The sequence below is a fragment of the Gymnoscopelus microlampas genome (assembly GCF_963454915.1).
Source record: "Gymnoscopelus microlampas genome assembly, chromosome: 9".
Lineage (NCBI taxonomy): Eukaryota > Metazoa > Chordata > Actinopteri > Myctophiformes > Myctophidae > Gymnoscopelus > Gymnoscopelus microlampas.
In genome coordinates this window covers 7,599,712-7,626,830 of record NC_139946.1, presented here as the reverse complement: position 1 = coordinate 7,626,830, position 27,119 = coordinate 7,599,712, and the positions used below count along the sequence as shown (strand labels likewise).

At 42.7% G+C, this 27,119-nt stretch overlaps 1 protein-coding gene across 1 annotated transcript in view; it reads left to right on the top strand.

The window, feature by feature from the left end:
• LOC311051376 (contactin-associated protein-like 4) overlaps positions 1-27,119 on the top strand; it is a gene marked incomplete at its 3' end in the record, with an annotated part of 143,526 nt that overhangs the window by 77,518 nt on the left and 38,889 nt on the right. Inside the window, exons 12-18 of the mRNA XM_084065940.1 lie at positions 8,885-8,991; positions 10,130-10,249; positions 10,745-10,945; positions 13,154-13,316; positions 18,153-18,280; positions 20,173-20,343; positions 23,371-23,589. Coding sequence (XP_083922066.1) covers positions 8,885-8,991; positions 10,130-10,249; positions 10,745-10,945; positions 13,154-13,316; positions 18,153-18,280; positions 20,173-20,343; positions 23,371-23,589 — 1,109 coding nt within the window. The remainder of the gene's footprint in view (positions 1-8,884; positions 8,992-10,129; positions 10,250-10,744; positions 10,946-13,153; positions 13,317-18,152; positions 18,281-20,172; positions 20,344-23,370; positions 23,590-27,119) is intronic.

Sequence of the window (27,119 nt, the reverse complement as noted above, 5' to 3'; positions counted from 1 at the left end):
TGAGATAGCATTACAGTAAATGATTAATCTTCAGGGCTCTCATTTCAGAGCAAGTCATTACATTTGTGCTGTGTATGTGTATATAAGCTGTGTTGCATTTTCATATCGATGCTGTCGGGCACAAACCTTGTATCTCCATATTTCAGTTTTATGGGGGTTTTCTTTCAATGTGAATGCCCTACTTCGCCGTACAAGTTGCATAAAAGAAGCGGAAATAGCAGCTCTACAAGCTCACAATGCGACGCGTTTCGAGTTTGTAGATCTGAAGTTCTTTGCTATTTTTGATTTATTTTCTTAAGTGAAAGGGAAAGTGGTTGTGTGTTTGTGGATTTTATAAATATTGAACCAATGTGAAAACAAGAGCTTGACTAAATAATAACTACATTGGAACGCAGGTTCTTTATTTTCCCTTTAATGAAAAGTAACAGTTTTGGACATACAAGTTTCCTCCCGGCAGCGACAATATGCGCTCTGTGCAGTGTCAGGGCTTTTAATTGCTGTTTTCAGCACCTGAGTGCATTTCAGGCAGGTAGACAGACTAGTCTGTAGGCACAGTCACAGTATAACAAATGAAAAATATAGCTGCAAGCAGCGATAATACGGGGCCAGTGAATAGAGAGAGAGAGAGAGACATGGAAACGGAATAGATTGAAGAGAGAGAGAGTGACATGGAAACAATAGATTGATGAGAGAGAGAGATGGAAACATAATGGTTTGATTGGACATCTCAACCTACTGCCATTAACAGGATTCGAACTCTTAACCTTCAGACTAATAGGCTGCAACACTACCTATAGTGCTATAGCTTTGTCCAGGCTGATATTGTCTGTTGAAGATCATAAACTCTCGCCTTCTTTCATGAACCAAGCCCCTGTTTCACTAACACTAAGATCACTTGTTCACAAACCATTTACCAATGAAGAAATTGTACATCACCTCAGAACCAAAACTAGTGAAAGTAGCCGATCTACAAGCTCACAAACCATGAAAAGTTGTGAGATTGTAGATCAACTATTTTCAGAATGAAGTATGTCATACGTTGAAAAAACATACTCTCAAATAAGCATTTCAGGTTATCTTTACCATTTGCACATGTATTCATTGATACAGTCATGTTGTTTGCAATTCAACTTTAATTAAGTCTGCATCAAGTGAGGCTTGAACTGGCGACTTCGAGATTGTGAGGCATTCATTTAAGGGAGACGCCATTGGCCCAACAGGCAAGTAACTGTGAAAAAGGAGATCACACAGATGATACAGTTTCACGCAAATAGCTGAAAAATCCTGGGTTTAAGTGTTTTTCAAACTGCTCAAAATTGCGGACAATCTAAGGGCGGAGCTTACTGGTCAAAGCGATAGATGTGTTCCTCATGAGTCAAGGCACATGTGTCCAACAGGCGAATATTCTTTTCAGCCCAACCCAGCTGAGGTGGTCATATATAGGACGCAGGGGGGCAATCCCAGGTGAAAAACCTCACCCATTAACATCTCAACCTATTGCCATTGACAGGAATCAAACTCTCGACCTTTGGATTCACAGGCTGAGACACTACCTATAGGGCTATAGCTTTGTCCAGGCTGAGGTCATCTGTTGAAGATAAAAGTGAACCAGTGAAAGCAGCCGATCTACAAGCTCAGAAACATGTTGCTATCTGAAAAGTTTTGAGATTGTAGATCGGTTATTTTCACAATGAAGTTTGTCATACATTAAAAAAACATACTCTCTCCAAGAAGCATTTCATCATTACCTTTAACAGTTGCACATGTATTCAATGATACAGTGATGTTGTTTGCAATTCAACTTAAATTAAGTCTGCATCAAGTGAGGCTTGAACTGGCGACCCTGAGATTGTGAGGCCTTCATTTAAGGGAGACGCCATTGGCCCAACAGATAAGTAACTGTGAAAAAGGAGATCACACAGATGATACAGTTTCACGCAAATAGCTGAAAAATCCTGGGTTTAAGTGTTTTTCAAACTGCTCAAAATTGCGGACAATCTAAGGGCGGAGCTTACTGGTCAAAGCGATAGATGTGTTCCTCATGAGTCAAGGCACATGTGTAAGCAAGTTTCACGGCTTTCGGCCAAACAAGGCATGACTTATGCCTGTTTAAAGTATGCCTTTTCAAAAAATTGCTATAGCGCCCCCTTTTGGCCAATTGGAGTCAGATTGGTTTCAGTGATATTTGGAATGACCCTGTACATTTCTGCCAAGTTTCAAAGAAATGTGAGTCTGCATGAATGTTTTAGGCACAGATGAATAATTTTCATAAAACTGTAATAGTTAAAATCTATCTCCTCCTGGGATTTTTGAGCAATCTGCACGAAACATTTTACACATGAACTTTGGACCACTGCCTACAAAAATTTCCAACGGATTTTCCATAAGTGAAAAAATGCAGAAGTTAGGAGCCAATGACTGTTTTTCATATAATTCAAAATGGTGGGCGATCTAAAGGTCAGAGGTCAAAAGTCAGACCACGAAAGTTGTCGGGCATGAAGGGACGCATGTGTGTATCGAAGTTTCATGGTTGTAGGTCAAACAGGGCATGAGTTGTACCTGTTCAAAGTTGGCACTTTCAATTGAGTGCTATAGCGCCACCCTTTGACGAATGAGTGTGAGAATTATTTCTTGGTAGTTTTTCATGAGCATCTACCATATGGCCGAGTTTCGTAAAAAGCGTATGCACGGTTAAGCCAGAACTGGCAAAAACAAGTATTTTTCAAACTGCTCAAAATTGCGGAAAATCTAAGGGCGGAGCTTAATGGTCAAATCGATACGTGTGTTCCTCATGAGTCAAGGCACATGTGTAAGCAAGTTTCACGACTTTCGGCCAAACGAGGCATGACTTATGCCTGTTTAAAGTCTGCCTTTTCAAAAAATTGCTATAGCGCCCCCTTTTGGCCAATTGGAGTAAGATTGGTTTCAGTGATATTTGGAATGACCCTCTACATTTCTGCAAAGTTTCAAAGAAATGTGAGTCTGCATGTATGTTTTAGGCACAGATGAATAATTTTCATAAAACTGTAATAGTTAAAATCTATCTCCTCCTGGGATTTTTGAGCAATCTGCACGAAACGTTTCACACTTGAACTTTGGACCACTTTCTACAAAAATTTCCAACGGATTTTCCATAAGTGAAAAAATGCAGAAGTTAGGAGCCAATGACTGCTTTTCATATAATTCAAAATGGTGGGAGATCTAAAGGTCAGAGGTCAAAAGTCAGAGTGTGAAAGTTGTTCAGCATGAGGAGACGCATATGTGTATCCAAGTTTCATGGCTGTAGGTCAAACAGGGCATGAGTTGTACCTGTTCAAAGTTGGCATTTTTCAATTGAGTGCTATAGCGCCACCTTTTGACAAATGAGTGTGAGAATTATTTCTTGATCGTTTTTCATGACCATCTACCATATGGCCGAGTTTCGTAAAAAGCGACTGCACGGTTCAGCCAGAACTGCGAAAAGTGGCAGAAGAAGAAGTGACAGAATAATGCGAATAACAATACGTGTCCAGAGCAGAGCTCTGGCCCCGTAATAAGGGTTCGTAAGGAGAATGTGGTGAATGCAAAGTGCTGTCCCCGCCTGGTACCAGCTGATATTTTGATGAAAAGAATTTAGGAAAACATAATGGTAGAAATCAAACTGCACATTATGTCAGACTAAAGGTGACTTTTCTGCAGGGTCACCGATTCTTACTTGTTCACATTTCCACACACATACAATACAAAGTAAAATCCAGTGTTAAATTACCCATTTGTAACTAAGATAAATGTATAACCAAATGGACCCGTAACTGGACCCTACACACTCTTAGTGAAATTGACATGTTTTTTTACGGTGTCGTTTCAGTATTATGTATACTGTAGATAACAGGCTCCTTGTGTAAAACAGATCATCTCTCCTCTGTGCTGAGGCTACAGTACATCTCTGCTTTGCCACATGGAATGGAAAAGATGCGAGAGCCCTCCCTGAAGATGTGTGTGTGTTGTGCTGTGAAAAGCCTGCTAATAAGAGGCACACTTGAGATCATAAACCCCACCAGTGGCTGCTTGTGGACAGCGGAGCCAATGTGAGTCAAGGGCTTTCCAGTGAATACCGGCTGCTCAGTTGCTACGAGCATTACATGCAAGCTTTAGTTTGCAAGTACTATCAGCTTATATCCACTTGACAGTGGATCGCTTACAGCCAGTCTCCAACATGCATTAAGACATAAAGCCAATTGGCTTTTTCTTTTTTGGTTGGGGAGTGATGATAAAACATGATCACTAAAACACACCTCAAGCCAGAGAAAGTCCCAAGGGTTGAAAGGTATGCTGGAGTCTATACCACACAGTAAAATGTGTTATATTTGTACAGTCTCGGTCGGAGATAAATGTGTAGGCAGAATGAATGGTTGCTGTCCACAGTGCTGAAATCTCCTCAGGCTGATAGCATGGCTTGGTTGCTGTCCAGGGTGCTGAAAATGTAGTGTTGATTTAGAAAATGTTGAAAATGCATTGAAAATGTATTTTGGCAGTGCCTTGATGGTGTCGCAATTGCTGATTTTACACTTGGTTACATGCTGAAAATAGCCGATCTACAAGCTCACAACGCGTTGTGAGCTTGTAGATCTGCTATTTTCAACGCAACACCCGAGCGCAAACTAAGTTCTACTGGATCTCTTCTCCACTAGTCCCGCCATAGCATTTTTTTAGCATAGCATTCATTTAGTTTTTATTTGTTGACGAAATTGGCAATATATTTTGTCTTAGTTTTAGTCATCATAGCTTAGTCTTTATTGTCTCCGCCAAGCCGAAAGGCATGGAGAGAGAGTATGTTTTGCCCCCTGTCCGTCCGTCTGTGTGTCCGTCCGTCCGTCCGTCCGTCCATCCGTGTGTCCGTCCTTCTGTCTGCGAGCAGCTAATCTCCGCCACCGTTGGCCCTGTCGCTGTGAAACTGCGCACACACACTCCCTGGATGACACAGCAGAACCTCTGCCCCACATTTTTCAGATGAGGCCGACTTTAGCAAAACACATTTTTTGCTATTACTCCTACAGATTTTGCACATCGGTACACAGTATCTCTATAGCCATGTGATCAACACTGATCTGTCTGATTTTCCATATTCCATCCTGATTGGCTAACATTTTCCACAGAGATTCCCACTTGGCCCAGGAAGAAATGCCACTTGAAAACGTTCACATCAGCCTCATGGTGGCGCTATAACAAGCCAATTCACGTTTTTAGCTATAACTGCACCGATCTGCGTCAAACTTTGCACGCACACTCCCTAGAGGCCAAGGAAAAACCTTTGCCCTGCATTTTTTACATATGCCTTTTAGAGCGCCACCAGGAGGCTGAGTTTTGTAAAACACATTTTTTGCTCTTACTCCTTCAGATTCTGTCCAAAAATCACGCAAATCGGTACACAGTATCTCTATAGTCATGTGATCAAGATGGATGTGTCCGATATTTCATATTCCATCCTACTTGGCTAACATTGGCTTCCAAAGTTTGCAGGATGGGTCCCTTTTGAACAAAATTCCTCAAATCATGAACACGTGTGCGATTTCCGTGAAATTTTGCACGCACACTCCCACTAGGCCGAGTAAGAAATGCCACCCTTTTCACATTGGTCTGTTATAGCGCCACCAGCAGGTCTAATTTAGCAAACCACATTTATGGAACAAAATGCCTCAAATCATGAATGCAGTGTCCGATTGTCGTGCAAGGCCTAAGAAGAAATGGCACCCTTTTCACATTAGCCTATTACAGCGCCACCAGGAGGCCACAATAATCTACCTGGCCTGGCGGAGACTTGTGCTCCGAGGAGCACTTTTTCTAGTTTCTAGTTTTTATTTAGTTTTCGTCAGCGAAAAAAGGTAGTCGACGAACATTTTTCGTCATAGTTTTAGTCGACAAAATCAAATCCCTTCTCAGGCTGATGGCATGGCTGACAATAGGTATTCAGAATGTTTTGTGTGTGGACCTGACATAGCCCATATTGTGTTGCACATTTTGGACATCAAACCAGTCGATTGTCACGGAATGTTTAACTGGAGACAAAATGTATGTCCCCTATTTTATTTCACTGCAGTTTCATTATGGTCTAGGGGTGTTTTACTGTTGAGATCAGTTACCGTGTGGTTAGGTCAGGTGTGTGTGTGTGTGTGTGTGTGTGTGTGTGTGTGTGTGTGTGTGTGTGTGTGTGTGTGTGTGTGTGTGTGTGTGTGTGTGTGTGTGTGTGTGTGCGCGCGCGTGCACACCACTTTCTGTCTGTCTTCTGTACAGTACAGTGTTAATTTAACTCTGAAAATGTAAAAAAAAACACTGTTCTAAGAGTCTCTTTGGGTTGCTCTCAGAGATAAATTTACATGGAGGATTTTACAGTGTGTCGTGTGTGTTTTGAAGTGAGACTAATGAGGCTTGGCTCATGGCTCTGCGTTATTAGTAGGAAAGGACCTGCCTTGTGTCACCTTTCAGGCAGACCTTAACTTAAAAATACACCATGGAAGAAAAAGAACAGTCACATGAACAGTCACATGCACGTGTGTGCATAGATGCACACACGTACATCTATAGAGAGAGAGGAAGATGAGGAAGAGGAGGAGTATCCAAGGTTTCCTTTAATCTCGGGTCAGTCTGATAAGTTTGCATTATATGCATGCACGCACGCATGCACGCACGCATGCGCGCGCGCGCGCGCGCGCACACACACACACACACACACACACACACACACACACACACACACACACACACACACACACACACACACACACACATGGATTGTCCTTCATGCTGCCATTGTCATGTGAAATGTATTTTCTGTCCGTGTGTGCAAGCGTGTGTTCGTGCTTATGTGTGTGTGTCTAGGAGTGGGTGCAAAGCAGACATAAAGGATAAAAATACATACCTTTACCCCCATTCTGTCGCCACCTCTGTCTATTGTCTTTCTTTGTCTCCTTGTATTTATCTTTCAGTTTTTACCAATTTTTTTCTCTCTCTCTCTATCTCTCCTTTCTTTGTCTCTCTCTTGCACTGAATGTGAAGGTTTCAGAGGACATTGCAGTATACAGTGCAGCTTTCCCAGTAATGGTGTAGCCCACAAGCAATGGCATATGCTGTCGGTTTAGCCAGAGGCAGCAATAAAACCTGGAGAGATTGGATGCAAGCGCTATGATCCACACCGCGAGTCAGCAAACTGTTAGTTAAGCTTGGCCCTCATGAGAGATTTACAGTGGACAGTGTTAGTTAAGAGTTAAGCTTGCAACTCTCTCCTGCCTCTTATTGTAAGCCAGGCACCCTAGAGATTTATAGTGGAACAAGCACTCTGATACAGGCTACAATACAACAACACTCTGTTTGTTTGTATCATTCTATATGTTTCTGGCACTGACTCTCAGAGGGATAGTCCATTTGTTTGTCTGTCGGTCTGTCGGTCTGTCTGTCTGCCTCTCTCTCTCTCTCTGTCTCTCTGTACCTCTCTCTCTCTCTCTCTCTCTCTCTCTCTTTCTCTCTCTCTCTCTCCATTCATTCTCATTCCATCTGTCCTTTCTTAACTCCTTCCACCTATGCCCCCAAATATCTGTTTTAACTGGACCTACATTCTGGCCTTGTTCTTTTTCTTAGAAATAATTTAAATCTGAAGCTGAAACTCTTATCCATAGTGATTTACAATGAAATGATGACAACAGCAGATTAGATTGCTATCTCAAGCAGACAATATAGTTGAAGCAATGGTCAAAGTCAAAGTCCATCTATAGATGCAGCAAATATTCCTCTGATCCTTGTGAGAGCCACTCCATCTCTCAGTGAAAGCAGCAATATGAAGGATGCATATGTTGATCTCATCTGAGCTCAGCTGTTTTTTGGACTGCTGACTCTCCCTTTCACATTCTCACATTATGCATTTCACAATAGAAGCTATCCATCAACAGATACATAAACATGCAGATCTTCAGTAAAGTGTTTCCTCTTTAAAACTACATTCTGGGACTCATTTTAATGAATAAAACATTATTTTAATCAGTTTCTATGAGTATGTTAATATAACCAGCACATCTGCAGTGGATTGAGGTTTCCCTACTCTAATCTACCAGTATTTTAAGTCTGGTGCCGGGTAGGACACTGAATGCTTGACAATATCATTAGAGTTATTTAAAGCAGGCGGCACACCGGTTTGGATGCACTGCGATCTTCATTGTAGTTTGGACACTACTGCTATCTCTCCCTGGTGAGAGTGAGACAATGGACAAAAAGAAATTACCTCAAACCATATGGCAGTATACGGACACTGGTCTGTTACAAGGAGGATCCCTGTCTAAGATGAAGGGAAAGGGTTTTGATCACAAGCCATGTAAAATGTGCATTGCATTAGGGTGTAAAACAAACAACAGAAAAGCAGGTACAGTACCTGTAAAATGATAAAAAATCTCAGTTTGAAATGAGTTTACTGTGTTCAGTATTCTTTTCTACAAGGTTCTCTGGAAGTTAACATTTCAAACAATGTGTTCTATGCGCATTTCAGGACACACCTGTGCTTCTCTCAATGTTGAAAGAGAAGAGTGGAAGTCTTGTTTTGTTGAAGTTTCTCTCACAGCTGTTTTATTCATGCATTGCCGAAGGCCTTCCTTGAGAATCCTCTTCACACATGCACACTTCACACTTTTTGTTTTGAACAACAAAGTAAACTAAGTCTCTGTCTTCTCTCTCTCTCTGTCTCTGTTTGTTTCTCTCTCTCTCTCTCTCTGTGTGTGTGTGTGTGTGTGTGTGTGTGTGTGTGTGTGTGTGTGTGTGTGTGTGTGTGTGTGTGTGTGTGTGTCTCTCTCTCTGTCTCTCTCTGTCTCTCTCTCTCTCTCTCTCTCTCTCTCTCTCTCTCTCTCTCTCTCTCTCTCTCCCACAGGTGCTCGCCCAGTCATTGTGAGCATGGAAGCAGATGCAGTCAATCATGGAGTACTTTCCACTGTAACTGTTCCAACAGTGGCTACAGAGGAGCCACCTGCCACTCCTGTAAGCAACTGGAGCCTAGATTAAGACCTGGTTGTCTGTTGGCTCAGCTGGTTCAGTTCAAAGACCACACGCACGCACGCACGCACGCACGCACGCACGCACGCACGCACGCACGCACGCACGCACGCACGCACGCACGCACGCACGCACGCACACACACACACACACACACACACACACACACACACACACACACACACACACACACACACACACACACACACACACACACACACACACACACACACACACACACACACACTCTCTCTCTCTCTTTAACTAAAAGAAAAAAATCACACCCTTTCCCCGTTTCACAACTTGAGCTGAGAGAGAGATGTGGCAAGATGCTGGGACAGATGAGAGTGAGATAGATCACTGGTTCCCAATGTGGGAATCATTTAGCGGTTCCAGCTAAATGATTGATAGTTACGACTCCATTTACAGTATAGGTCCCAGAGATAAGAAAACGGGGGTCAGATGACAGACTGAAGGAGAAGAGAGGAAGGGGACATACAGTAGAGAAGTAGAGAGGCAAACGCAGAGAGAGAAAATAAAAGAGTGTGAGGACAATGTATGATGGATTTTTCCCCAGATAAATGAAGAGAATTGTACAGTATAATGAAATGGTAGCATGGGTGAGTGCAATTAAAGAACTCTATGTGCTTGTATTGAATCAAGCCACACAGTCCTTTGGTGAGATCGTTACTCAGATCTTTAATGGCAACTCAGTGCCTAGTTCTTGTCAAATCCATAAAACACAAGAGAGGTTCCCCCGCACACCATACCAAGGGAATGTCTTGGGAAAGTTCTTTGCCCAAGGTGTTGAAAATACATGTGTAGGAATTTGTTTCCCCCTTTAAACTTGAAATGGATAGACTTTTTGTAGCCTGATAATCCACCGAGGATAGCATTTGAACATCGTTACCACTGATGCTTAGTAAAACACATGCACACACACACACACACTAAATGGAACACAAATGTTCCATTTAGTTATATTTATACATTCTGAGATGCAACAAGTTTTTGTGACATTTTGGAAACATTTAGCCTATAATTACATGCCCAAAATAGGATTATACTGTGTACTGTAATGTTACTGTTGATTTCCTTGAACTTGCTTAATTTGTCTCCTCAGCTGTATATGAACCATCATGTGAGGCCTACAAACATAAAGGCAACACGTCAGGGCATTACTACATCGACGTGGACGGCAGTGGACCAATCAAACCCCAGCTTATCTTCTGCAACATGACAAGTAAGTGACGCGTGCGCACGCACGCACGCACGCACGCGCACACACACACACACACACACACACACACACACACACACACACACACACACACACACACACACACACACACACACACACACACACACACACACACACACACACACACACACAGCCACACCACCCTGTAGAAATTACATGTTCACACAGTCACATTCAGTGACTCAGTGACTTTGATTCGGGGGGGCGGGGGGACGGTGGGGCAGACTATTATTAAATCTGTTCCAAAAACAGATTTCTCATTTGACCGGACCAAGAAAGGCTCATAGCCCTCATTGTCAGCAGAAGTCTGAGATAATTTGTCTGAATCCTGAATCTGTAAGCTCCCTGAAAGCCCCCTGTTTCCCCTCATCATTTGGCATCGTTAACATTTGCATAATTGGGAATAATGATTATCATTTGTTTCCCATGTTCTGACTCACATTCGGTAATGTCTCTCTCTGACATTACCCTCACCAGATGAAAAGACATGGATGGTGATCCAGCATAACAACACGGAGCTGACAAGAATACGAGCGTTCCCCGGGAGAAATCAGCATGCAGCCCACTTTGACTACTCGTCTGAGGAGGAGCAGCTTGCAGCCATCATCAGCCAATCAGAGCACTGTGAACAGGAACTGTCCTACCACTGCAGAAAGTCCCGCCTCCTCAACACACCAGGTAAGACACATTGATGAAGCTTGTTATTCTACTCTCTACTGCAAACTTTACCAACTTCGCTCTAACAAACTCTTTGTTCCATTCTTTGTTGTTGTCTCCAGAGGGAGGGACGCAGACTTATTGGTTTACAGTCCAAACAGGAATTACTTTATTTATTTGCAGAATAACAGTTCAATTTAACAAACACTGAAAATAGGACACCAGCCGTGCCTGGTTGGGTTTGGGTAAATGGTTCTCACCTTGGCCCCTTGTCTCATGGACTGTACTGTACAAAAGAGAGAGACACAATAGACAATCTTGATTAACCATTTAAACCCTGCATTCTTCATTGACCTCAAGTCCCCCAGGTGTGTGTACTTAGCCCCCTCCTTTTTCCGCTCTTCACCAAATCTCCTTGCTAAAAATAACCAATCTAGTTCTAGAATGTTTGCCAATTTCCGCTGAATGTTCCCCTATGCCCAGAATCGGGTTCATGTAGTTAACTCCAGGAGCCAGTTGCACCACCTCACACTAAGTTCAAACTTAGCCTAGTTATAGCTTAAATGGCTTTTAAAAAGCCATTTAAGTTATAATATAAATGGCTTTTAAAAAGCCATTTAAGTTATAACTAGGCTAAGTTTGAACTTAGCGTGAGGTGGTGCAACTGGCTCCAGGTGTACCCCATTACCCCAAGTGCGTCACTCCCAGCTTCTCTCCTCTGCCTTCCTCTCTTCATCTGATTTCAACAAAGAAACAGCAGGGCTACAGTGCAGAACCTGGTCCTCCAGGCTGAAACAGGTCAAGTGACGAGCAATGAGACAGCCTACAATACATGGTTTGTGTTGAAATCCTGACAGGCCAGCCCAGGAGATCGATGGATGTCATCAGACAGGCAATGGGTGCAGTGAAAGAGGAGGAACAAATGGAGAAGGGAAGAAAAGGGGAGAGAAAGTCCTGTGTTCTAAGTGCTGACCACAGCAGACCTTCCCAATGAGCTGTCACTTATCTTGTGACACAGTCTTCTTACTCTGTTATTGTTGTGAAACGTGTCTCTTTTCTATCGTGGGTCTCTTTGTCAGCTAAAATGCTGCAGCTGGGAAACATCTTGTTGAGTCTACAGTACTAGTGTAACAAAGGCAAAAGGAAGAGGTCAGTGGAAGGATGGATGTGGTTGCACAAAGCTCAAACTCAAGTCAGGCAGGAGCTGCAGTCCCCCACTGACTATAGCCAGGGCCTTTTATATTGAGAACAAAACAAAAACAAAACAAATCTTGCTGATGCAAAATAATACTGGATCCCAATGGAACTACTGCCTGGCCAAGGCCAGACCCTAACAAGGCCACGATCCGGCTTACTAGTTAAAACAAAAGTCACTGCTTTCAAAGTGTGCTCCCTCCCAGCTGTCCTTCTGTGGTGGTGAGGTGTCTCCCAAAAAGCTCTTTCTTCCATAGCTGCCACACACACCAACTGTGGGTAGTTGTGCGCATAGTTCTTGAGAAGTCTGAGCTAACAAGCTCACCAGGAGACAGTGTGTGTGTGTGGAGCTGTACATTGAGCTAACAAGCTGGAATGTAGCAACCTTCAATCATTCCCCTCAGCCCCTCACAATATTTGATATAGCAGTAACCTTGCTGCATGTGATGTATTTGAATCTCTACAACTTTTGCTAATGGCGTGTGTGTGTGTGTGTGTGTGTGTGTGTGTGTGTGTGTGTGTGTGTGTGTGTGTGTGTGTGTGTGTGTGTGTGTGTGTGTGTGTGTGTGTGTGTGTGTGTGTGTGTGTGTGTGTGTGTGTGTGTGTGTGTGTGTGTGAGAGAGGGGCCTTCAAATGGCCGGCCTCTCCAAAAGGAGGGCAAAAACAATTAGCAAGGTACTGCTCAATATCAGCTATTATAGGAAGCCGCTCAATTTGGAGGAGCCGTTGTTTCCTTTACCCATGATTGTTGTCTGCTGTGTTTTTACATTATTGTATGTAACAATGTTTTGCCTTATATGCACTTTGTAACTGTTTTCCCATTATCTGACTGCACTGGCAGTGTTTATGTCCTTTGTACAAGGCATTCTTGTACTGTTTATGTGGACATGAATACATATTTTGTGTGTGCGTGTGCGTGTGTGTGTGTGTGTGTGTGTGTGTGTGTGTGTGTGCGTGTGCGTGTGCGTGTGCGTGTGCGTGTGTGTGTGTGTGTGTGTGTGTGTGTGTGTGTGTGTGTGTGTGTGTGGCGCTCAGAGGGCTCTCCATTCAGCTGGTGGGTGGGAGGTCCAGGCGGAGGGCAGGTCCAGACGTATTGGGCCGGGGCGTTACCAGGCAGCCGGCAGTGTGCATGTGCCCTGCAACACAACTGTCTGGACGACAGACACTACTGCAACTGTGACGCTGACCACGAGCACTGGTATGGATCCTTATTATCGTGTAGACCTCCCCATATACAAATGATTATATCAATCAATGGATTGATTTTTTATTTGTTTATAATTATTTATAAGTATGCTTTTAATACTCACTAACGCATACAGTATTATGCATGTAGACATGTAGACATGTGCCTTTCCTGTTCCTGTATCTGTTCCTACTTCAGTTCTCACATATTGTCCAAGTCACCCATAGAGTTACAGTATATCTCTGCTGTCCAGCCAGAAACTGCTAACTCCAAAACGCTCATTGTTCAGGAAACGCAAAATATACGTTTTTCAGGAAATGAAGAAAACCTTATATTTTTAAAACAAAGCAATACTGCCTCATCAAAGTTGGTATAGTGACTTTATATATTGTCAGATACTTGCATGTGTCATTATATTATCAACACTTTAACCAAATCGCGGGTAAATCAACACTTTACCCAGCGAAAGTGGAGTTAGCAGTTTCAGACGAGCAGAAATCAAGCTGAAGTGGAGTTAGGTGTCCAAACAACAGTAGCTCCACTCGCTGCTGAGGGAGAGGTTTCAAAAGGGTACAAATTCTCAAAAGCTAACAATGGATCTCCAAGCTCACAATGCATCACAACAACGTGTGAATTAATGCCCTGATGCTTCATGCCACTTATTATATAGGCCTACAATAATAAACAGGACTTTAAATATTACAATAACTTCTGCAAAGAGGTAGTAGAATAGCGCGACAGAAATGCTATGAACGCCTTTCTTCTTGTCACATTGCTCTCCTCATTAAACACTTAATAGATTTTAGAAATATAATTACTTGTTTTCATAACATTAGCGTCAGTGCTAAGTTTGATAAACAGGTACACTGCATAGTTTTAACAGACTACGGGGAGCTTGTTTACGTGGTCCTCCTCCTCGTTCACTGCGCAACGCGCTCTACTCATGCTGTTGAAAAGCAGCGCTGTAGAGGAGAGGGGGGAGTTGTTTGTTTTTGACGGACAGTTTGAGGATCCAATGGAGTTGGGAGTTTTCGTCAGAGGCGCTTTTTAATACTTTTCATTGGTTCAAATGTTTTGATATTTTACACAGACCTAAAGGGTGTTCAATAGCCTTGATTTATGAAAAAAAAAAAAAAAACTGAAAATGGAGTTAGCTGGTCCTGGCTGGACACCGACGATATATTATCTAGAGGAGGGACCCGCCCATTCATTTCAATGAAGTTGCTCACCCAGCGCATACTCCCCTCTTTCCGGGTTTGGGCCCTCTGGTTTGATGACATTATGTGGCCCATTCGCATGGGCAGTAATGTCCTTTATGTGTCTACACCACAAATATACGCCCGTGCGGCATGCACAAGCCCATGACTCAAGCCCATTTGGTTGAAACCCTTTTCGCTGGTTCATGTAGTGGGCCCCAACCGGCCCAAACTTGCAACACACGGAAGGCTGTGCCTTAAAATTTCCCCCGGTCCTGGGGGCTTGTCGTTACCTCCTAACCGATCCAAAACATAAAATGACATAACATATTAATCCCCTCAACACATTCCCCGAAGCAGCGCCGTAGGAAGCTATACCCAGTTGGGGGGGATATATTTGTACCGGCCCACATGCACGAGCGTCACACGTGCATGTGTGATTTTTGTGTGATTTTTTTCGGGTTTTCACGTTTTTTCAGGTTTTCGCGGTTATTCCTCTTTTATTTCGTGTTTTTTTGTGGTTATTCCCCTTTTATTTCCGTTTTTTATTACTTTAAATCGGTTAATTCGGTTTTTAGGCTTTTTTTTCCTCCTCTTTTTCCCCGTGGCCTCGTGGCCCAAATACCGGTTCGCGGCCCACGCGGACGAATCCCCCCCGTCCCCCCCCATTCCTACGGCCCTGCCCCCAAGGACAGATAACAACTCAATAACACAATAGAACACTACATGTGTGCACCCTGAGGCATGCTTGGAAGTTCCTCTCCTGTCAAATGCACACCCCGGGATGCTACAATAGATTTTTAAAAAGTCAGTCTGTGAAAGCATTATGGTGACCAACTGCATATACCTTAAAAAGGATAGCCCTCTCCCATACTCTACGGGGCTCCATGCTTAGAATCTGACCTGACTGTACGCAAAACAAGATCACACCACTACTACAGTCCATATGGTACAGCAAAGAAAGATTGTTCTGGGATTTCCTGATTAGTAAAAGTGTGTGTGATGTGTGTCATGCAATTACAGCTAAGTTTAATAGTACTTTGCCACGTCTCTATTTACTCTCAACCTCACTGTGGAGCATAAAGTACAAATAGCTTTTATGGAGCTATTTTTACATACCCAGTTTGTTTGGAATGCTAGTTAGCAGCAAGACACTTCTGTAAATGGGAGCTCACTGTTTCAACTGACAACTAACTTTGACTGGAGCTATCTACCACAGGTCAAAATTATGTATGTAATTATATGTACGTTTAAAATCACTAAACGTATCCTTTAAATACACACAGGATGTTTGGCATATGGATAAAATGCAAAACAATACTGTGTATATACAGTCATTGATAGCACTAAGAAATGTGCACAGGCCAGGGACACTTTCCCCCTATATTTGACTTGTAGGCACATCAGCCTTCCAATCAGAAAGCCTAATTTGCAGTTCGAGCAATCAAGATACTATGCAACTATTTCAGGGGCAGCCAATCATTACTAGTTCATCAGTCAGAAGTGACTCACCTTCCTGTTAGACACCTTTAAGGAGCATCTGCGTCCCAAGCTAATGTTGGAGTGTTATCACTGCCTTGGAATGATTCTGCAGACTGCCCCCCCCTCAAAATCCACTGCGAGGGCGAGGATGCTGTTGAGGTGCTGTAGGCCATACAGTGGTTCCGGGGGATGCTGTGCCAGAACCCTCTCTATCAGCTGTTCGCAGGTGGTGGGGGTGTTGCAGAGACCAAAGTGCATGATTTTAAACTGCCACAGTTCTTGGGAAAAGTGCTCTTGGGCCAAGCCTTTGGGGGATACTGTGGAGGTCCAGCGAACTGAGTCAATGGGAGCCCATGATGTGTTCGATGTTCGGGTATGAGTCCTTGTGGGTCACCGCGTTCAGCTGCCGATAATCCACACATAACTGCCTGCTGCTGTCCTTTTCTTCACCAGAACGAATGGGGTGCTCTTAGGGGCTGATGTAGTGGTGGTCTCTCCATCTGCTGACGTGAATGATAGCATTGTGCCTGAGGCTAAATGTTGGCACAGTTAGCTCTTCCCCATTGGTGATGCTGGGGGGCTATTGTCTCTGAGCCCAGATAAGAATCAGTCCTTGGGTACATCCACTGTGGCTCCCCCAACAATCAAGTAGGTCCAAACCGATGATGCACGCATCTTGTATGTAAGTCAGCCAGAACACATTGTGCAAGCTCTTATTGGCCACAGCTATCTGTAGGGTCGATTAGGTAGACATGTTTCCTCTCATCGGGGCCCGCTCCCTGGTCACAACTCAAATTGGTTTTGTCATCGGTGACCAACCTGAGCACAGGGAGTCATGGGTGTTGACCTGATTCCCTGGTCGGACCAGGGAGAGAGAAGCTCTCATGTCAATGAGGGCTTGGCACCGAAACGCCATTGAGGTCACAGTTTATGTCTAGTCCTTCAGCTTGGCCGATCTGACCGATCCTGTGCTCACAGGGAGGGGAAGTCGGATTGGACTGCAGTTCCCTCACTGTGCCAAACTGTCTACTCCAGTTGGCGGAATGTAGAGTTTGTTCTGCTCGTTCTGTGCATGTGCTCCCGGAGTTGGTCATGGCAGAGTCCCTGCATAGAAACCTGCAGGACTAATTCTTCTTGGGCTCTCCTTTCTTCTTCTTCATCTGACGGTTAGGTGATTGCTGGCATCCTCTTGATTGGTAGACTGGCCTAATTTCTTCTTCAGTGCGGTCATGAGGGTGTCACCGCATAGTTAGCTATTCCTCCGGGCGGATCGTCTGACAGGGTATAGTGATGTTATCGGCCTCTTCCAGCTGCTCTTGTCAGTGACTCCGGGGCACGCTGGTGCCATCGCACCAGAGAGAGAGGTTGACATCTTCTGCGGTATATGCCACTACCGTCACCCGGTGGTAATAAGTTATATAACCTAAAACAACATAATCACAATCACGATGACCATGTAAAACACACCTGTAACAAATAACTAATAAGATAATTAATAACACAATAAACAGTGTGTGTGTGTGTGTGTGTGTGTGTGTGTGTGTGTGTGTGTGTGTGTGTGTGTGTGTGTGTGTGTGTGTGTGTGTGTGTGTGTGTGTGTGTGTGTGTGTGCAGCAAGGCATGCTGGGAAGTCCTTCTCTGTCCATTAGCACACTGGTTGTCAAAGTGGGGTCCGAGGGGTGGCGTTATGACATTGTAGATTGGCTATTTTCGACAAATGTCCTTTTATGGCACAACATCTTTTCAAACAACGCTCCACGGCCAAATTCATATCAATTTGGGGGTCCTTGACATGAAATGTTTGAGAACCGCTGCATTGGCACACCCATAGGATGCTACAATATTTAAGCATGCATTAGACACAGTCACTGGGTTGTGGCCAATTTCAGTGCTGACTCCACAGGCAAACCCCTTTCCTGCTGTCATCTCCCTGTCCAAACTGTGCTATTTCTACACACTAGAGCTTCTGCTGCCCATCAAAATTTAATCAGATGGTGCCACTGTACTGTATATATGCACCATATACCGTATACAGTCCTGGAAGAAGTTTTAGATGGCCAACAAGGCTGACAGTAGTGGGTAGAACTGTATAGCAGTATACTGTAATCATCACAATCAGTTACATTAAAATGTATGGATATGTCATTTTCATTCCCATCCCTTTCTTCAGGACTAATGACCGGGGTCTGCTAACCCATAAGGAGAGTCTCCCAGTCTGGTCTCTGGTGATGGGGGACATCCACAGACCAGAATCAGAGGCTGCCTACAGGGTGGGGCCGCTCCGCTGCCATGGGGACAGTAAGTCCTAATTCAACTTGTCCTGTATATAAACTTGATACTGACATCATGTCAATGTTTATTCCGGTATAGTGTCTCTCTTTTAGTACCATTGCATTGTACTGGCATTCATTCAACTGAGAACATTATACTTTATAGTAATAATAGGCTGGCAATTCTCCTGAAGTGAGCTTGAGACCGACACATGTGGCTTCTCGCACAGAGAATCACAGGACAAAGGAAATCAAATTGTTGGGATTTTACATTCTTTACCAATCATTTTTTTGTAAGTGAAGACAGTGTGCGGGAATCCCCCTCCCCCTTCCACATTTCTTACTAAACTGTGTACAGGAAACGCACTGCAATTACCTTGCAAAAGAAGCAATTTGATGGAAGATGGCCTGCTTTTGAATTTGAAATAACATCTTTTTTTCTGATTGGTGCTTGTATCCAGGGAACCATAACACCTCACATTGTGATATGGACCAGATTGCTCCATTTGTAAAGGCAATCATTATTGCACTGTGTAGCTGGCCACAGCTAGTTCCTGACCTCGCATAATTTGTGAGACATTCTAATGAGTGCCGATATCCACCTTATTTACCTTACCTGTAACCTAGAAACAGTCACTGCCAGCAGTTGGCCTCAAAATACGTTTTCTTTGCTTTATAATCATAAACGTCAATAATCTGTGGTAAAATTCTAGTAACAATACACTTGAGGTCATGCTATACCATGTGATATTTGCGCTGGTGTGCCCATATCTCACATTCTGGCACTCCCTCTTATGTATCCTTGCTTAAATAAACAATACAACAGAGCATTGTGTGACTTCCTGCTCCCATCACAGCCATGTAATGTTTATTGTTTTGTAATATGTTTAATAATTTAGTTTTTTTCAAATAAGGAAGCATGGTTATTGAGCTCTGAAAACATAACCCTGATTTATACCTTGCTGGCAGTGTTGTGCGCTGAAAACAGCCAATTTACAAGCTCATAACGCATTACATCCTGATCCTGTTGCTATTTTCAGAGTGCGTACACCACCCTATATACTCCCAGGGATCTGTACTTGGCCCTCCCCTTTTGTCCTCTACACCAAATCTCTTTGCGCAACCCGTTGTGAGCTTGTAGATTTGCTAATTTCACAGAATGTTTGCCTATTATGACAGAATAGGGACGCTAGGGTTCATGTGGTTAAGCTTTAAGAACAGGACTCAGATGTCATGCATTATGACATGTGTTCCACTCAGTGCACTAGCTTTCTTAAATACTGTCAAAATTGCCATGAAGGGGTATGATTTCAGGGTTTCTATTAAGAAAGGTAATGTGGGTTTCTATTAATGTGGTGTAGAATGGTGTCACATGAAAGATTCGAGGGCATTAAAGCTACAGTCTGCAAGTTTTATGTCCGTTGTCTCACTCTTCCAAAAGAGAGAGGTTAATGCAATGATGTCTGAACTACAATAAAGAAAAGTTGGGAGACCACCTCCAACCACTGCAAAATAAAAAATAAATATTTATATATTATTTTGCCACATAAAAGGTTTCCACCCACCTGTTTAATGAAGTCTTGAGGTTACAACCACATGCAGGCTAATTACCATTACAGCGTCTGTAAAAAAACATTAGTCCCCCTTTTTGTTCTTTTGCCTGATAGTAATTTCTAATAGAATACATAGTGAACAAGTCAAAGAAACTCGTTTTTTTCATCCTTTCATTTATTCATAATTGCAGCCCTGGGTTATCGAGGTATAAAAATAAATGCTCTGCAGGATGAATCACCCTAAATGGGAGAACATAGCTTGAATTATGCCTTTGTTGTTAGCTAATTAGCTGAACAGTTGGCTCATTTGTTTGCCACATAATTTTCATTAAAAGGCTGCTATAATGAGATTTCATTTGTTTTCCAGAGAACTTCTGGAATGCAGCGTTTTTCGACAAGGAGACCTCATACCTCCATTTCCCCACAATTCATGGAGAGCTGAGTGCCGATATCTCCTTCTTGTTTAAAACCACCGCCTCCTCTGGCGTGTTCTTGGAAAATCTGGGTATCAAGGACTTCATCCGGATTGAACTCAACTGTAAGTAAAATTTAGATTACATGAATTGAAACTCCGCTGCATTTGATGGACTCTGTCCAGATTCCTGCCCTTTCTTGTCCAAACCTAAATGTCATACAGATTTTCCAAATGCTACTGTAGCATCTTCCTCTGTCACTCGCTTACTCTTTCGATGTTTCTCTCACACATGCACACAAACATGCTACTACACTCCGCTTTTCTGTCCTTGAGGGTGGATGGTCTGTATTTTTATAACACCTTTATTTAAAGCACTTTCACTCGCCCACCTATTCACACATCCACACACAGAGGCAACCATGTAAGACAACAACCTGCTCATTGGGAGCAGTTAGGCGTTCAGTGCTCAAGGACACTTCGACGCAAAGTGAGTTGGTGTCATATGTGGACTTTGTCACACACACACACACACACACACACACACACACACACACACACACACACACACACACACACACACACACACACACACACACACACACACACACACACACACACACGCACGCTGAAAACAACTGTGCATCCTAGCTCCAATATTCCTGTTGTCCCTTTGTTTCTTAACCCATTCAATCTGGAAACGCATCTGTGTCATTTTAGATTTGAGCTATAACCATTTTTTTTATACTTTGGCTATTTCTTTGTAAAATCTTGAACATTAATGCAAATCTTTGAATATATATTCTTTAAAGCGAACATTTGAAAATCAAATCTTTGCTTCTGGAGGAACAAAATATTTTACAAATGAACAAAAAGTTATATTACAAAATGTGCACACATTTTCATGATTTTTCAAAAATAGCAGATCTACAAGCTCATAGCGTGGCACTCGGTGCCGCGCTATGAGCTTGTGTATCTGGTATTTTTGAATAGCCAAAGAAACGTAAAATGACAGAGATGCGTTCCCGGATTGAATGGGTAAAGGGATAACAGGAATATTGTAGCCAGGATGGACAGAGAATGCCTAATTACTGTATGGTGCTATTGTATGCAGTAGCCATCACCAACAACGTGTTAAAACCAGTCTGAGAATCCTCCTGAGTGACGTTTATCCCAATAACTTACCCACTTTCTTTTTTTTCCCAATCATTTATTTTTGCAATTTTCCGGTTTACATTTAGACAACAGACTACAACAACAACAGACTACAACAAGAGACTACAACAGACTCAGACCTACATACAAAACTATAACTTACCCACTTTCGACCTCCCACCTTTCAACCCTGACGACAGTACAAGCGCACATCGCATCGCGAAGTGTTGTGAGCATGTAGATGCTCACAACACTATTTTTTTTATTTTCACCCACGCAGTCGTACAACAAAGTGTAAATGAATAAGGCTCAAGTGGTCAACAGCTGGAAAGTTGGATGGTTATATCACCGTGTGAGCTTTACAATGCCACAGAATTGTTCTGTGACAGAATGGTGCGGAGGCGTGGGAGTCGAAGAGGCCTGTCATGCAAACATGCACACGTTTCAGCCTGGCCTGCTCTGACTTGGTCATTAGAAGTTTATGCAGCCATCTGTCTGGCCTGCCAACAGATGCACCGCTGGTTGGAGGATGTCTCTTTACAGGCATAGCACAGGTATATGGAGATAGAACAGGACTGACTAATGGCTCCAGTGAAGCCTGTCACAGTCTGGAGCCAGCAGAGGAAACAATTGTGTCTAAATGATGTGACTAAAGTAAGATTTATTCAGATATTCATTATATATTTAAAATAATGAAACTATCAAAGCAGAATATGGCAAGGACCTTTTTTTTGCGAAGACATTTTCATGTTGATTGGAATGCTTGATGACAGACTCTTCTGCTCGAGACCCAAAAATGTGTTGTCTTCCCCCGGACCTACAGCACAGTAAACATACAAAAACACATTATGAATATCCTTAACAACAGTACATTTATAAACTGGTGGTGGTGTTTTAGTTTTTTTTCATGATTAGGGGGTGGGCCTTAATACTCTAGTCTCTAGCCCATTTAGGCCAGTTCTAAAAACGCCTTCTAAATCCTGACTTAAGTTTTCTGAAAAACATATTTATTCAAAAATTACAAAAACATGTATGTTGCAATATACTGTACATAGCAACAACTACCCCAAAAGGGGTACCCGGATTGAATGGTATAGTTATGTTTAGGGGTTCCCAGTCTAAATAGAGCGGAGATAAAAATGTTTAAGAGAAGTTACGCCAGCCTTCTCAATCTGCTTGTGATTACTTAATCGTCACAAAATATTATCATACAACATTCAGGGATCAGAGAGAAATCCTGTATAACCCTGTAATTGTTCTTTGGCAGTTGTGGCCACATATGTTTTTTGAAAATGTAATATCCATTTTACTTTAGGGGGATACAGAAATAGATGCATAATATATCAACATTATGTCACTTTAACCAAGTTGGCTATGAGTATACCTTAATGCTACCTTCCATCATTATCCATATCATCATCTTTACAGCAATTTCATTTTTGGTATCCTGAGTTTAAAGAGTCTGTAGAGCTGTCGATCACCAGTCAGGTGAGTCATTATCAGGAAGTCCAAACAGAAGAGATGTGAGGTCTGTGATGTTGTTCCAGCACGTCAGTCTCAGTCTGTGGCGGTGAGCTGAGCGATCCAGCGATGAGTTTAACCAATGAAGTGTAGGCAGTGTCTCTCTCCTCAGGGGACACAATTATCTCAACATGTCAGGGTAAGTTTGCTCATCAGTCAGTCATTATTTGACAGCTTGAGTCAGACCGACTCTGCCGAGACAATCGCACGAGCCAATTCAAATAGTCCACAGCAACGACGTGTGACTCTCTTCCTTTTGTCCTCACATCACCCCATCCCCCGCCCCCATCGCTTCCTCTCTTCTCCTGCATCTGTCACCCCCACTTCTCTTACCCCCTCTTTAAATTCTGTCTGTGTCCCCTCCAATTCCCTTCTTCCGCTCCAACCCCATACTACTGTACCCGCACACGCATACGCCTCTCTCTCCCCTCCCGCTATTCCTCTCTGTCACATTCTCCCTTTTCCTCCATCCTCAAGCCTCCACAGAGGTCCTCTTCTCCTTTGATGTGGGGAACGGGCCGCTGGAGGTGCGCGTGGTAACTAGCGCACCGCTAAACGACAACAGGTGGCACAGCGTGCGAGCCGAGCGGAACGTCAAGGAGGCATCGCTCCGCGTCGATGCGCTCCCCGTTGCCACGCAGGAGGCTCCTGCTGACGGACACATCCATCTGCAACTCAATAGCCAATTATTCATAGGTGGGAAACATTTTGTGTGTGTGTGTGTGTGTGTGTGTGTGCGTGTGCGCGCGCGCGTGCGTGAGAAAAAGAAAGAGGGAGTGAGTCTATGTTCCTGTTCTCCCTCAGATTTTCTGCAATTGGAATAGCAGCCTCACGTACGCACGCATGCACACACACACCCCCCCTAGCCCTTCTGGCTTGATAAACGTCTTTGGGACAAGGGAACAGAGGAGATTTAGTTATCATCTCTCCTCTTCCTCTGAAAGTAAACTGCAATTGTAGTGTAATTAAACTTTTTAGATTGCAGCCTCTTTCCCTTGTATCAGCAAAATGCAAAAAAGAAAACACTGCTTCCCAATCTACAATATACAGTATCAATAGTGTGAGTTAACACTGTGCATTACTTTTTTCAGATTGTTCAGAGCCTCTGAAGAGTGTACGAATAGAACCAAATGGACCCTTACGGGTCCATTTGGTTCCATTCCACTCTTCAGAGTTAAAGATACATAATGATTTTATTGTGTAGCTGCCCCCATAGGGTAATAAAACAACAACAACAACAACAACATAAAAACAAAGCACCACATACTGTAGCAAATTACACATATAGCACATAATTCACATCTTGCACATATTACACAACCACTTATGATAAGAACACTAAGAACACCATGGAGCTATTGCACACAACTTGCAGCCTCAAGCAACATTCTTTCAATTTTTAATTGAGGTAAATACAAATGAATTTTTAAAAAGGTTGAGTTTACATTGGGATACTCTGTACCGTCTGCCGGGGGGTATGAACTCATTCTCGGCATGGAGAATAATATGAGATAGATATGTCAGACAGTTATTCTCTGTGCTTGCCTGAGAACAGTCTGCTCCTGTGTTGACTGGAGGCTCTGGTGTTCTTCCCTGCCCACAACCTTCATGGCAGTCTGTACCAGACCACCAGTCTTGGACACTAACAAAGTACATTTACTTTTGCATTTTAGAATTTTTCTTTTGTACAGTATCTGTACTTTCTTCAGTATTTGTATTTTTGGGGGATACACTCCACTACATTTCAAATACAAATATTGTACTTTTGACTACATTACAAGGGAGAAGGTACATTATGAATTAACCACTTAAGCCCCATTTCAAATATAGTGACAATAGCAGATCTGCTATTTTCACTATTGATTCTATTCACGATTAACTATTCATTGATATTAACTCTCTCAGTGCCAATGAAATAAAAATATATGTTCATACTGTGCCAGCAATTTTTTTAAAGTAAAACTAAATAATAATAAGTTAAAATATAGCTGCAAGCAGCGATAATACGGGGCCAGTGAATAGAGAGAGAGAGAGAGACATGGAAACGGAACAGATTGAAGAGAGAGAGAGAGTGACTTGGAAACAATAGATTGATGAGAGAGAGAGATGGAAACATAATGGTTTGATTGGACATCTCAACCTACTACCATTAACAGGATTCGAACTCTCAACCTTCAGACTAATAGGCTGCAACACTACCTATAGTGCTATAGCTTTGTCCAGGCTGATATTGTCTGTTGAAGATCATAAACTCTTGCCTTCTTTCATGAACCAAGCCCCTGTTTCACTAACACTAAGATCACTCGTTCACAAACCATTTACCAATGAAGAAATTGTACATCTCCTCAGAACCAAAACTAGTGAAAGTAGCCGATCTACAAGCTCACAAACCATGAAAAGTTGTGAGATTGTAGATCAGCTATTTTCAGAATGAAGTATGTCATACGTTGAAAAAACGTACTCTCAAATAAGCATTTCAGGTTATCTTTACCATTTGCACATGTATTCATTGATACAGTCATGGTGTTTGCAATTCAACTTAAATTAAGTCTGCATCAAGTGAGGCTTGAACTGGCGACCTTGAGATTGTGAGGCATTCATTTAAGGGAGACGCCATTGGCCCAACAGATAAGTAAATGTGAAAAAGGAGATCACACAGATGATACAGTTTCACGCAAATAGCTGAAAAATCCTGGGTTTAAGTGTTTTTCAAACTGCTCAAAATTGCGGACAATCTAAGGGCGGAGCTTACTGGTCAAAGCGATAGATGTGTTCCTCATGAGTCAAGGCACAAGTGTAAGCAAGTTTCACGACTTTCGGCCAAACGAGGCATGACTTTTGCCTGCTTAAAGTTTGCATTTTCAAAAAATTGCTATAGCGCCCCCCTTTGGCCAATTGGAGTGAGATTGGTTTCAGTGATATTTGGAATGACTCTCTACATTACTGCAACGTTTCAAAGAAATGTGAGTCTTGCATGTATGTGTTAGGGGCAGATGAATAATTTTCATAAAACTGCAATAGTTAAAATCTATTTCCTCCTGGGATTTTTGAGTAATCTGCACAAAACATTTTACACATGAACTTAGGACCTTTGCCGACAAAACAAAAGCGGCGGATTTTCCATAAGTGAAAAAATGCAGAAGTTATGAGCCAATGGCTGTTTTTCATATAATTCAAAATGGTGGGCGATCTAAAGGTCAGAGGTCAAAAGTCAGACCACGAAAGTTGTCGGCCATGAAGAGACGCATGTGTGTATCGAAGTTTCATGGTTGTAGGTCAAACAGGGCATGAGTTGTACCTGTTCAAAGTTGGCACTTTCAATTGAGTGCTATAGCGCCACCCTTTGACGAATGAGTGTGAGAATTATTTCTTGGTAGTTTTTCATGAACATCTACCATATGGCCGAGTTTCGTAAAAAGAGTATGCACGGTTAAGCCAGAACTGGCAAACATTTCAAACTGCTCAAAATTGCGGAAAATCTAAGGGCGGAGCTTAATGGTCAAATCGATACGTGTGTTCCTCATGAGTCAAGGCACATGTGTAAGCAAGTTTCACGACTTTCGGCCAAACGAGGCATGACTTATGCCTGTTTAAAGTCTGCCTTTTCAAAAAATTGCTATAGCGCCCCCTTTTGGCCAATTGGAGTGAGATTGGTTTCAGTGATATTTGGAATGACCCTGTACATTTCTGCAAAGTTTCAAAGAAATGTGAGTCTGCATGTATGTTTTAGGCACAGATGAATAATTTTCATAAAACTGTAATAGTTAAAATCTATCTCCTCCTGGGATTTTTGAGCAATATGCACGAAACGTTTAACACTTGAACTTTGGACCACTGCCTACAAAAAATTCCAACGGATTTTCCATAAGTGAAAAAATGCAGAAGTTAGGAGCCAATGACTGTTTTTCATATAATTCAAAATGGTGGGCGATCTAAAGGTCAGAGGTCAAAAGTCAGACCACGAAAGTTGTCGGGCATGAAGAGACGCATGTGTGCATCGAAGTTTCATGGTTGTAGGTCAAACAGGGCATGAGTTGTACCTGTTCAAAGTTGGCACTTTCAATTGAGTGCTATAGCGCCACCCTTTGACGAATGAGTGTGAGAATTATTTCTTGGTAGTTTTTCATGAGCATCTACCATATGGCCGAGTTTCGTAAAAAGCGTATGCACGGTTAAGCCAGAACTGGCAAAAACAAGTATTTTTCAAACTGCAAGTATTTTTCAAG